Source organism: Euprymna scolopes, chromosome 13, assembly GCF_053919585.1.
Source record: "Euprymna scolopes isolate OS-2025 chromosome 13, ASM5391958v1, whole genome shotgun sequence".
Classification (NCBI taxonomy): domain Eukaryota; kingdom Metazoa; phylum Mollusca; class Cephalopoda; order Sepiida; family Sepiolidae; genus Euprymna; species Euprymna scolopes.
In genome coordinates this window covers 43,315,059-43,329,498 of record NC_136494.1, presented here as the reverse complement: position 1 = coordinate 43,329,498, position 14,440 = coordinate 43,315,059, and the positions used below count along the sequence as shown (strand labels likewise).

Here is a 14,440-nt window from a genome sequence, read left to right as displayed (position 1 = left end):
ATTTTGCTGTTTGTTAGGTTTGTCATGGGTATTTACGTAGAGGGAGAACAAGGGCTTGTAGTTCATTGAAACACCTACCATTAAGATACTTGTAAAACAGGTGGAAGGATGCAAAATGAGACAGAGGTTGAAGCCTGGTTGACAGTACAGGACCTGTTGGTTGGTGATTCTCTGTTGAGCCCCATCTAACAGTAAGAGACTAGTACCAGATGCACCAACCCAAATGTGGCAACAATACTCCATATATGAGCGAATGGTGACCTTGTAGAAGTACAGAATACTTTCAGGCGTAAGTAACTTTCTAGAATAATAGAGAGAGCCCACCTTCTTTGCAGCAGCCAAGGCAATGTCCTCAATGTATCGGTTTCAACTTATGTTCCATTTGAATGTTAATTTGAGTAATCCGAGTAGTTTGAATGAAGTACTTTAGGTTATGTATGTATGTATGTTAGTCATGGCTATTAGTGGTTGAGAAGATTTCTTGTAATGATTAAATGAAACAAGGTTAGTCTTGGCAGCATTGAATGTGGCCATCCATTTTTGTCCCCCATTCCACTACAGACTGGAGGTTTTCTTCTAGGGTTTCTGCCATTACCTTGGATATGTGTTCACTTGTGTCTGTTATAGAAAGTGGTGTCGTCAGCAAATATACCCATTTCAGAAATGATTTTATCAGGGAGATCATTTATGAATATCAGGAATAATAAAAGTCCAAGCATAGATAGGAGAGAACTTGAGCAACCTCAGCGAGCATTTTTTTAATAGTACAGCTGGGATGAGATCAGGCCGACATGCTTTTGAGGTGCGTAGGTTTTTTGATATCATATACTTGAGAAGGGGTGATTTTCAAATAATCTAGGGTGGTTTCTGTCCACAAAAGAAAATCTGGGAGGGAATGGTTTACTGGGTTCCTGATTCAGTTCACTACTTTTAGAGTTAATTTACATTTTCTAATTTGGAAGTCTTTTTGAATGGGGGCTAATTTTTCATGAGAAATTTATCAGACAGTTTTATTTTTTTATGTTTTATGACACTTAGGATTGATATCTGCATGCCAAATTCGATTCAAATCTATGTACTAGTTTTACTTTGTAAATGGACAAATACACAGACACTGTAATTTACTTGTACATATTAAATTGAAACTGCTGCATTTTCTGTCTATAATAATATGATATCAATTTGGTAAATTATTTTCTGTCTCAATTTTTTTTCTTTCTAATTTTTTCAGGAGACAAATGTATACCAATAGAAGAATGTCCTTGTAATGTCGGAATTGCTAAATATCCGGCTGGTACAACTGTTAGCCTTGGACCCTGTACACTGTGGTTCGTAGTTTTAAAATTGTACTTTTTTATTAAACCTTTAAATTATAATGAATACTTTACTCTATAATAAAGAGCAATGTGTATTTATTTGTAAATATATATCCGTCTCGTCACAATGCTAAGTACAAAACTATCCAAAAGAGGAAAAGAAGAATGTAAATCTATTTCCACAACATTTTCTTTATTTTTTCCCTTCTGTTTTCTATATCGATTTATAGGTTTCGTTAACGATTCTTCACAAAATTATTAAAATTAACCAAAAGTTCAAGAAATAAAGCAAAAATAAAAAATGTTCAAGAGTACAAAATTTAAAATCTTTTTACAGCTTGACTTATGTAAGCTTGGAAAAAAAATGATCAACAGAATAAAGATGAACCGGTGATTTTATTTAATAAAACTTGTTTGAATACATATGTAAATAATTTGGTTTGTTTTATATCAACACCTCAATTGGTCATTTAATGCCGACCCAATGTAAAGTAGAATAATCATTCTTTGTAATCATTTGGTTGGGTGAACACATCTGATTTTCATAGCATTCTTTGTAACAGAATAGTTTCTAGAAATCAGATGGAGTATTTCCATTTTTTTTTTTCCTCATGAATTTAAAAATGTCATTCACATTGAACTGCTTAAAAGATTTCTTAAGCTGGTTTATGTTTGGAACAGCAGATTTCATCTATATTAAATGGATTTCATCTATATTAAATGGATTTCATCTATATTAAATGGATTCCATCAATAATAAATGGATTTCATTAATATGTGCTCAAATATAAATGGAGTATGGCCACCAACACAGAATATTAGAAGTTTTGTTAAAAACGTTTGTTAGAATTTTTGCAAGAATAATCATCAGAAGGAATAGACTATCTTATTTATTTTCTTTTATTTACTAATGAGTCATCACTTATCAAGGCTAAAAGCCACTCAAGGATAAGGGTTAATGGGATGAATGGCTTGTCAGTTGAATGATGAAGAATATTATGAAAGGATTGAAAGGGATGAATGGAATGAATACAATTTTATTACTTACAAGTATTTAATAAAATTAGAAAAGGATGTTGTAGTTTACTTGAAGCGTTGTGTATAGTGTGAAAGAAGTTGTGTTTGAAGGCTATGTCAATGCAGTTCATAGGAAACACCGTGGACACGAGTCAGCATGTAAAAGAATGATGACAATATCAGAATAAATTTTCAATAATTTTCACTTATATTACATTTATTTGCCAACATAATCTGTTCTACAAGATGGTAGGTGTTGGTGTCCCTAATTTTCAAGAGTAATATCTCTTCTTCAGGAGGGAAAATATCCAGAAACGTGTACAACAACTGTTCGGCAAGGCTCTCCTTTGTCTGTTTTATTTATTTATTTCCGGAAGTTAGTGATGAATGTTAAGTATTGTTGGGAATTATTGTAGCATTTTTTAAAACTTTAGATAAATGATTAATTTTTGCATATTACGCTTAAAGTTTGTGTTTGGAATGTTAATGACTGCTATATTATTGTTTAATATCCGGTTTGGGTAAAGCAAATATCCGGAAATGGTCTAAGGGAGATCACTCTGAGTCTGCTTGGATTAGTTCCCCTGCCAAAGTGTATGCGTCAATATGTATACGTGTACATGCCTACATATATGTGCGTGCATATACATGCATACAAGCGCATGCACAAACAATTTTATTTAAATAATTGAATTCATTTATTTTATTACATTTTTAATTGTTTATTTATTTGTTTTGTATATATTAATTTCTTGATTTATTCTATACCCCCATATATATATATATATATATATATATATATATATATATATATATATATTCTTTGTTCTATTTAACCTAGTTTGTTTTTTATTAAATATTGTTATTGATCAAGGGCGTGATGAAATTAATTTGAATATATAAATAGATGCAAAATGTTTATGCTTATGAAAGATGGTTAGATTTTTTTTAATCCCGTGTATGGTCTGGCAACCTTTCTTGTTTAGATGTGATGCGTTTATGTGATTATATATATTATATTATTATATTCATGTATCCAGATAATTACTAGAGTATGCTTTTATAATGGTTTCCTTTTGTATAGCACCTGTTTTGAGGGCAAATTGGATTGTAGAAATGATACCTGTGCCTGTCCTGAAGGCGAATTCCAATGTAGAAGTGATGAATGCATTCCTTCAAATAAAGTCTGCGATAAAGTAAAAGACTGCAAAGATGGCTCTGATGAATTCGCAGAAGTTTGTGGTAAGGGTAAGTGTCAACAAATATAATTGTGTTTTATTTTACAAAGCATTTTAATTGCACATCTTCGACGATGTAACCTCTGACCCTCTCGATCTGTAGTGCAACGGATAAAGTGCTAAGTAATAAACAGTTCGAAATGACGGTCTTAAGGAGGTTAAAGGTTCAATCTTTACCACAGGCGATATTAAGAATATGAGTAAGAATTACTTTAACGGAGTGAAAGTAATTTACCTCTTTGGATTAAATGAATATTCAGTTTGAGATTTTGTACCAGTTTCCTAGTTTTCAACATAAAGATTCCCGAGTCCGTCAAGACACACCTTATGGTCAAAGGTTACATCAGCTGAAACGTTGTGAGAAAAACATTTAAGATGTGACCATATGTTTGAATCATGCAAACAATACATTTATTTAGTAGATTGCAAGCATATGGAAGATAGACATATAAACAGTTTCAAAATTAATGTATTTGATGATAGTTTTACTCAAATTGTTTTTTTTTATAAAAGTATTTCCATCATTGCAGCAAATATGTAATTAAACATTTTATTAATTTCATGATGTTTTGAAATAAAATGTTTCCAAATTTTTAACATGCAAAAAAATTAATGAAATGAAATTTGAAATTCTCATATTTTCAATTAATTTTATTCATAGCAAAAATACGGTTTATCTGTCGATTGTATTTGTCTTATACCAATAATAAAATACTTTGTGAGAAGCATTTACCAAAGGAAATTTTAAATAGATTACCCAGTGATGTATTTATCATATGAATCATTTTCTTATACAAGTAATAGTTCAAACTAGATTTGTTACTGAAATTTGACAAAGAAATAAAAGGTTACTCTCTTAAAGTAGGGTCTCATTTCCTGCAATATAGATTGCACTGAGACACAATTTTTATTTGCTTTTGTCTTGTGTTGTATCACCTGCATAATAAATGTGTACTTTGAACCAATCATAATGTATTGAGTATTCTTTCATCATGAGAAAAATAATGATCCGACGAATGCAAGGCAAAAAGCTGTAAGTCACCAAGTTGATTGTGTACGACCTTCTAAATAAAGCTCTAAATATACTCTATCACAAATATTGAATCCCCATCACCGTTTAAATAACTAATTAGTACAACTTTATTAATTTGATGCTAAATTTTTATTTTCTTTATTTATTTGAAAATGGAATTGCTTTTTATTCTAAATATGTAGAATTCTAGATCATGCAATAAAATTTGTATTCTTTTTTTAATTTTCCATTTACTTTAAAATTTTAGAAATGGTTTCTGCAAAAGCACCAAATGCCCCCGAAAAAGCAGGTTTGTTAATCTCAACTTATATAATTTGTTTTGTACATATAATTTTTTCTTTGCTGTTTTTTTTTTTTTTTTTTGTGATGCCATTTATAAAATTTATTATAATATTATGTGGCCCATTTTCAAATTTTTTTTTGTGATGCCATTTATAAAGTTTATTATAATATTATGTGGCCCATTTTCAAATTTCAAGAACCAATTTATGCAGTTGATATATTTTGGTGACATACGTGATATCATGTACTATCTGATGAACGAAAGTATAAAAGTATACACTCTCCCCTAAGATTGTGATTAAGATTAAGTGAAATCAATCTATCAAACGCTCTCTTATGAGTAATCTTAGGGGAGAGTGTATACTTTTATACTTTCGTTATGAATGCTAAGAATTTCCACACGCGCAAATGAACTGATGGATGTTCATCGATCAGACTTAAGCAAAATACGGAATTTTCCCCTTCAAGTTTTCTTTTTTTTATGCTCATTAAATCTTGCCACTCCAAATGGGCTTATCATGTTATTCTCCATAAAACAAGTCACACCTCTTGCATCTTCTGGTTTCTACAAACCGGTAGCAGAGAGAGCACACCTGTTTTGTTGAGGTAAAATTGTTTATAACATTACTACTATACTCTACCCGATCCTATGATCACACATGAAACATTTGGGAGGTGATCTTTTGTGCTTTATGCTTCTTCATGGCCATACAGTTACTGGGTCTCCATTAGAAGTGTCAGCGAAAGAGGCATCACCTGCATTTATGCTGAGTGCCTGTTCACATGGTCTCTAATTGTCGCAAATCTTTCACTCACATTCTCTGAAAACATATCAGAACAAACCATTAGCAGGCCTGGTTCCACTTTGGGATTCAAATCTTTCATATGGCGTAGCATTCTGTTGATTAATATGTTCTGTACACTGATCATTTCAGTCACGCTCTATATTTTGTGGTACATCATCCACGTGGAGCCTTTACTCATACTCGATCATCCATTTTGAAGATAGTCTGCTATTGATTGTGTGCTGACACTGATGTTCCATTGATTCCTTTCAGCTGTATGCGATACCGATATTGATATTAGCAGGTGCTTTAGTAGAGGACACAGCATTCTTTGGTATTACATTATACCAGTATACTGTTTCCGGCATAGTACACTGTTTTCTGGCAGCAATCCTTTTTACATATCTCTGTGATACTGCTCGATGATGACATTACTAGAGGGGACGTATGCACAACAGAATCAAAGTTGGACTCCCCACTCATTTAGGAAGCTTTTAAACATGCTGCTTTGAAAGGCAGTCGGAATCTTTGTCACTGGGCCTTTCTCATAGAATAGTGCCAACAGCTGGTTGATTGCACTTGTTGCATCTTGCCAAGGAAGACATCAGCAAATAGCAAGCCAAGTGGGGCTGCAGTCGATCAATGTAAAAAAATGGTCCCTCGTCACAATAGGTAATATCCATTGCTACCCAGTGCCATGTTTGTTTAACATTCAAAGCACCCTAGCACAGATAAGGGATCGATTGACTGACACTCTTCACATTCTCTGCCGAGGGTTTTCACAATGGCCCTAGAAAACCCAGAGTCAATCTGTTTCGCAAAGTAGAGTGTCTATCAGAATGATCGCTTTGTTGATGAACAATCTTGATCTGGCCAAACTTGACTGACTTCACAGACGCTATGCAGGCAGATTGCATGGGCTCAGTGTTCCTCTTAATTAAACCGCCTCTGAGGTACTCTTATCAATTAATCAGCCTTGTTTTGGCTAGATTTGATTGAGGGCACATCCATCAACAGTGCATATTTCTTCACAAATTTTATTATTATTTTAAGCTGCTATCAAATGAGCCTCTCATTTGTAGCTTTGATTCATACTCTGGTCCTGTCAGTAAATTTATTTGAGATCCATCTATGGACACAAACTGAAAAGTAAACAAATGCAATGTGGTTATTTTCCAGAAGATTGCAAAGTTTATTTCTTTAATAATGGCATTGAGTTCCACAAAGTTAATATCCTGGGAGTTCTTTTCTGGATATAGCTAACAAGCATCTTCTATTATAGTCCCATCATATACCAATGACATGTCGGTAGCAAGAGAGCTTGCATTGATCCATGTGCTAAGGTCTTGGCTGTCAATGCAATATTTGCCCTGCACTGAGTCTTCTTTGTGCACTCTGGGGAGAACCTTTTTAATTATGGTGTTAAAAGGGTTGTAAACAACTGTGTCATCCCACCTAGTGGTAGCATCAGATGCTCTTTGTTTGATGAACACCATGGCAACACGAAGCCAACCACCCATGGGAAGGTGCCCAACCAATTTGTCACATAAGAAAAATATATTCTGTTGTGTGAGTCATGCTGGAATTTTGCTCCCTCTTCTCCAATACAGAGCATTATCCTTTCCACAGACCTGCACACCAAGCATTCATGTATCATCCTGTAGTCTCTCCAGCTTTTTGCTGAGGAGGCCAACACTGTAGAGATGCTCCTTCACATGCACCATGGGCACAGCATTCTCATCCACATACACATCTAGGCAGATATTGCCCGCTATATGCACGTGTCAAAATTGTTTGCATAATGAATGATGCCATATTGAGTCCAAACCTCACGTGGGTCATGCAAAACCTTTGTTTCTTAATCAGCATAGTTTGATAGGGCCACACTGATTGTTGCACATGAACTTGAAAAGTTTTGACACTGATACATTTAATCCTGTTCATCGCCATTCTCTCAACTTTCTGATGCATATGTCTACATGAGCCATAAATAGGTCCACCTGCTCATTTAACTTGTGATAGTCACACACCAGCCTTACCTTTTGTTTGTTCTGCTGTGCCCATTGCAATAAGTAGGATCAGCCCCTTTGGTTATCCCAATTTATCTTCTAAGTAAGGAACAACCACTGATTACACTAGTCAACAAATGTGTTGTCTGTGTTTTTTTTGTTTTTTTTTCAGCTAATTTAGAACAAATCTGATGCGCTGAATCCAAAAATCAGATTGGTTTTGGTTTTGCTCAAGTTTTTGAGCTATGGCCACATGTCATGTCGAAAAATTGGCTAAAAACATTAATTCCTTCACCCTCAATGGGGCACTTTTCTACAACAAAGGGTCGCTTTTTTCGCCAATATTTTCGAAAGTCACCTCTTTTCGATTGGCTAGCCTTAATTTAAACCGGGCACAGCGGCAAAGACGTTACATTTTTTTTCACGTTCTTTTCTTTTTTCGCAGTACGGGTTCAAGCCTGCCTGCCTGCTACCACTTTTTTTTTTTTCTACACACACCTCCAAACACCCGGGCAACGCTGGGAACCTAGGCTAGTTTTATATAGAAAATTATTGAAGAAAACATCACATTTTTAGTGTATTTTTTTATCTGTGTGTGCTGTGTCGACATGCGAGAAAAAGATTAAGTCATTAAATGATTTACGAGATGTTCAGAGTTCTTGGAAATAAATGTTAGATTTATAGAATCATGCAATGTTGTGGGGACTTAATATGCATTTCTTACATAGAGTTTGATAGGACTGGAGTAAAACGAAACAAAACATTCCCATTTATTTTTGTGTCCTTTGTAAACTTTCCCTCGAAATTCATTGAACAATTCTTTTTAAACAATGAAAATAAAAAACAACAACAAATAAAACAGAAAAAAACAAACTTTTAATTTGTATCCATTGGTGCTTATTCAGAGTGGCACTTATGTCGGCAACTACAAGTAAAGACAATGCAGAAAAGTCTGTATGATGTATGTGATGTACGGAATGAAGATGGAATATTCCAAAAATCACGTAATTTCATAAAGTAGTTTTTTTCTATTGTGGGAATTTCTCTCACATAGGTTTTTCCCCCTGGCAGAATGAAAGAAAACCAATCAGAATTACAACAGGCTTACCTTTTAAGCTTCAACGTAAATTTTATTAAAGCAAAAAGATCCATCTTACAAAAGATGCCTAAAGTATTTATTTATTATAATTGATTGGCCCAGCTGATTAATTTGGACAATTTTTTAATTTTCAAATATATTTTAAAATTTAAGCATGCATTATTATTTTAGTTTCAATTTTCGATTTTGAAAATCAAAATTTTACAATCAAAATTTAACATAAAACAAAACAATTACAATATCGTAATTCGTTTTTAAGACTGACATTCATCAAGTGTTTGGTCTAAACTTTGGGCATCCCTATTAAAATGACACTAATGCAATTTATCATCTCCAAGCAAATTAATTGGTTTCATTTTAGAAAATCCCCTCCTAACGACTACCATCTGGCTTCCGAAATTTGACTAGAGATGTTAAACTGCACAAGTTCAAATAAAAATTATTTAATGTAAACAAATATTTTTCTGAATGTTCACAAAACACTCTAAAAATATTGATTTTCTTATCATTTGTAGAAAATACATTTTTTTTAGCTTCTCATTCGATCAATGGCGCGAAAGATGAATATTAGAAACAGAAAAATAAAATGCCTGGTATAACTATTTTCAGAGTGCTTTAATCAAAAAGAAAAAGGATACTTGTACAGCTTTTGAAACCAACGTTTTGTTCGGCACCTTCTAGCCGTTTGCATAAAGAGTCAGAAGATGCCGAAACACTTAGTCAATCTCGAATGCTCGAGAAGCAGACACTAAATTTACCTGTGAATTCAGTAACTCATAATATTCCTTATGGACAGGCGATAATTGAAGAAAAGTTAATACTTATGCAGTATAGGAACCGTCTATATCGTTGGAATCGTGCAAGTGGTTTATGGAAAACGCTAAAATGTGCCAAACGAAAGTTTCGTGATTTAAAAAAAAAACTTTTTTGCACAAACGCTGGCCATTTTTTACAATGAAAAATATATTATTCCTGTCAGTACGAAGCTAATTCAATGAAAAATTAATTGAAAAAATGAAAACAATATTCTTGGATAATTACTGAACAGTTTTACGAAACTTTTATAAACTTAAAATTAAAAAAAAAAAAAAAAATTATTGTAAGGTGAGTTTCATGAAAAGTTGTATCAGTAACTAAAAATAAATAAATAAAATAAACTGCAAAAATAATGTGTAAAAATAATTCTTGCATTAGTTATGCAAAATAAACATACGCACAATTTATCAAAAAAATAAAATGTTTAACTTTCCCATGAAAATTTCCAACAAATACAATTAAACAATTTACACCGCTTCTTGGTGGAATTTGATAGAATTAAATCGAATGACTGGCCTAATTAAACATGCTGCATGTAATCCGAACGAAATTTGGGAAATGAAAGTTCTTGAAATAAACCATACTTGAAGAGGAAAACTGAAATATTGAGTTAGATTTTAGTATTTTTGTTGTCTTTACCTTCATTCTTGAGTATAAGCTGTTGCTGTGTTCATCACTGTTTCTTAATGCATGTGGAATAAGTTTGTTTGATCCCCCCTCTTTTTTGGTGAACAGGGATAATATTTAATCATAACTTAATAATATTGACAGTTACATGTACCAACAAGTTTCCTATTATAATTTTTACGTTTAATTGGGCAAAATATGTGAATATAACCGCGACCTTTGTTCATCCTCTCCGATTGTTAACCAATACAATCTTAGGTTACCATCTTCAGCCACTGGATATGCTGCAGCTAAGGTGATTTACAAAATATAGAAAACGGAATGGGAGTTGTTCTCTAGTAGATTGTTTTGGAAAAGTCCAAGTCTATTGTGAAAACTGACCAGACTAGATGAATGCGTTCCTCTGGTGGTTGATTTTCATTGATTGTCTTGTTATCTGCCTTAAATATTCTCTATTTTTTAGAATCAAAATCATATAATGGATTCAATATTAGAACAAGGATTTTAAACATAAGGGTTAGTATCATTATATGTCAATTTTAATCTTCACAGTGGCATAAAGATAGTGCAAAACTGTTTTGTATGAGGGAATTAATTTTACCTGTCCTGGGGCGGGTATTCTTTTAGTTATTTATATGATGAAATAAAATATGAGAGGTTTCTTTTCCTTTGTTGCAAAATAGGATCACCCTCTGTTGCACTGTCTTTATTATCCTTATGTAAATGTTTTTTTTCTCTGATCAACAGGTCCTCCAGTTTGCAAATTTGTGGATATCATGAGAGACGAGAATATCATCCCACCCAGCGCCATCAGAGTTTCAAGTAATAACGTGCACAATACACCTGACGACGTCCGCCCTGGGGGTCAGCTGTGGTATTCAGCTGATCCAGACAATTACCCCAATATCACCATTGATATATCATCTGTGACCACTGCAATGGAGAAAGTTTCTCTCTTTAATACACACAACATAGGCACCTATGAAGTTATATTGCTAAAAGATGCAAAAATATTAAAGAGATATAAGGTAAGACATTGAAAAAAATGTTTACATAAAAACCTATGTTTTTTATTTGTTTTGGAACTTTTTAGATGAGGATTGATAACTTGTTTTATTTAGACTACTATTCTCATCACAATGTTTCTTCAACTTTCTCCAGGTGCACTTTTTTTTAACTGTGAAAGTTTCTGCTCCTGGAGATAAAAATTATAGACAAAGAAGAATGATGAAGAGTAAGACATCTCAAAAAAGCTGCTGATATATTGGTGACACTGGTCTCCTAAGTTGTATAAAATTAAACAAAATATGGGAACCAATAATTATAAATAGCTGCTTAATAGATAAGTGCAATCTGAGTAACAGTAAAAAAAAAAATGGTTCTATAGTAATAAGAAGGAATACAAGATTAGATTTAGAGCTCTGAAAATTTCAAATAAAATTATCCACATGAACATGTGATGTTAATGGTTACAAGCGTAAGTTAACAATCAATTTTAAGTGACAGTCTTTTGAAGAATGAAAGTTCAATTCATGCCATATCCGATAATAGATAAAAAAATAATTGGCTTTTTGGCTAAACGCAAAATGTAGTATCTGTTTTGATCCTACCTCATCTTTTCTGTCATCAATTTGTGAAGGAGGTAATTTTTATTTTTGTTCCAATCGATATGGACAGTTGAATTTTCCCCACATTTAAAACCAACTGCTGCACTGTATGTATGGCATTTAACTTCACAAAATAAGAAAACGGGCCATTGTATTTTCTGTCTGAGAGTCTATAATACCCTCAGTCTGATCCTGAATGGAGTTCAACAGAAAACCGAATTTTACAAAAAGAAAAGTATTTTAAAGGTCATGTTAAAATCATGTGACCTTTAAAATTCTCTTGACAGAAACATTGTCATGATTGTGTTTTTTTCCCCTCAGACAGAAACAACATGGCTGACGAGTGCCTAACATCATTTACGTTTTACCATTAACTGGTCCCCTTTATGTTGGGCTTGAAACCGACGGTACCAATGTTTTTCTGAACTTCTGTACAATTAAATAAATAAATATTAAGCTCTTATATCGAAAAAGTTTTTCTTTGTAATCGAGCACTTTGTTGGAATTCTTCCCCCTCCCCCCCAAAAAAAACAGTAAACAAATATATATATATATATATATATATATATATATATATATATATATATATATATTACAGAAGGTCAAAACATTTGTACCGTCGGTTTGAAATCTCAACTCTTTTCAAATTTTGTTTAAAGGTTGGAGAAAATCCAGTAAAGGAGGCCTATTATAGATCCCCCTTATTAGATGTTGTTCTGCTTGTCTGTAATACATATATAAATAAATATCAAGTTCTTACTTTTGAATTTTTTTAATAATCGAGAACTCTATTAGGGCTATCTCCCACTAACTGTATATATATATATATATATATATATATATATATATATATATATATATATATATATATATATATATATATATATATATAAGGTTTAAAACATGCAGATATGGGGTCAATGGCATATAGTAACTGTCAACTACTTATATTCTATTCATCAGACAAGTAATGTTTTCTGATGAATACAAATTGGGTTAATATGTACAATGATATATGCTCTGTAAGTGATATTGAACACTTTTACCATATAGATATAGCAACTGATGTAAAAAGCCTAACAAAAACAATAAAGGAGGTGAGAAACCAGAGAAGAATTGGAATCATCCAGATGTTTAAATTACAGGAATATTGAGAAATGTCCTAAATTATTGATAAAACTTACAATCATTCGATATTAGGTAGAAGTCACAAGTCATATGAAAGTAAAAATATTAATAATGATGATAACAAATAGTTTAATCCATTCATTTTCTCCAAATGAAGCAAATGTTTTTAAACAAACCTTTTATCTGATTTATGAATAAAATGTCAACAATAATAATCAGTCTATAAATGTCGCCTTACTTATTACTATATTAAACCAAAGTTGTTCATTTTTTTTTGGGGGGGGGGGAGGGGGTCTACAACACTTTGCTATATCCCTTACGAATTTCACACTCTTTTCATACAACTTATTACCATATTTAAAGCAACTACTTTATGGTAATTTGCTTTGGCATGCGAGACTCTTCTCTCATACTTACTCATAAGAGAATTACTATAAATTAGTGATGCAACCTAGGGTTGAGGATATCGAAATGGATACAAATTCATCGAACATTTAAATTTTTATATACATTATTTGCATGTTTCAGACTGTTTTTCTTTTCATATTGCTGCCATTTGTGAACGTTGTAATCTTCAGCTTTCTCCAGGGAAACATGACGCAGAAGAAACAGCCAGTTTAATTCAAAAAGCTCAGCAAGACATTTTGACTCACTTTATTGTGTTTTGTTGGCATTGGTATAATCAGATACTCATGAGATAGACTATATGTAGGTCGCCAGCATCCCTAATGAAAGTATGAAACTGTCATCTATTTCATAACCACCACCTCCTCCTCCTCCTCCTTTCAAGTACCTAACTGTCAGAGTCTGTGATCTTTTAGGAATTTCAAATTTAAGTCTTTATTTAATCTGCTGGTCAAGGTTTCTATTATTCCACATTGTTTGCAATTCCAAAGTTATTAGTTCTAACAAAAGACACTTGAAAAGACCATTGAATAGAAAAGCTGCAATACAGGACACAACCAAAAGAGCATGAAACATACATATAATGTTAATAACAATATCTTGTCAAACTTTTTTTGGTGTTAAAATACACTAATTCATACTCATGTCTATTAGAAGCAATCATAAAATACTTTGTAAAAGTCCATTACCCGTTTTTTAGTAGTTGATTCAGTGATAACTTGTTTCATGCAAGAATGAGGTATTGTTGCTGCATTTAAGAATTTTATTGTGATTTCTTTCTTTTTTGTTAACTGTTGACATTTGAACTTGTATTCTTATGTTATCTGATTTTTAACTTATATTCTTATGTTATCTGACTTTGGATTTGAAAAAAAATTTTTGTTAGCTTACAACTGCTAACTTCAACTATCATCAGTATTATCATTACTTGTGTGTCCGTGCCGCCAAAATTGTTCTCATTGTTGCTTGGAAAAAGTATTGCCGTCCTGTTTACAAACAATACTAATACTTCAAGTTAGCTGCTGCTGATGCTTGCCATAATATCGCTTGATGAATGGATACATATACAAAAAATAAC

The 14,440-nt window shown here is 32.5% G+C and overlaps 1 protein-coding gene across 1 annotated transcript in view; it reads left to right on the top strand.

Annotated features, from left to right (window-relative positions):
* LOC145292235 (SCO-spondin-like) overlaps positions 1-14,440 on the top strand; it is a 94,586-nt gene that overhangs the window by 68,286 nt on the left and 11,860 nt on the right. Inside the window, exons 14-17 of the mRNA XM_080138558.1 lie at positions 1,232-1,328; positions 3,418-3,581; positions 4,852-4,893; positions 10,970-11,250. Coding sequence (XP_079994684.1) covers positions 1,232-1,328; positions 3,418-3,581; positions 4,852-4,893; positions 10,970-11,250 — 584 coding nt within the window. The remainder of the gene's footprint in view (positions 1-1,231; positions 1,329-3,417; positions 3,582-4,851; positions 4,894-10,969; positions 11,251-14,440) is intronic.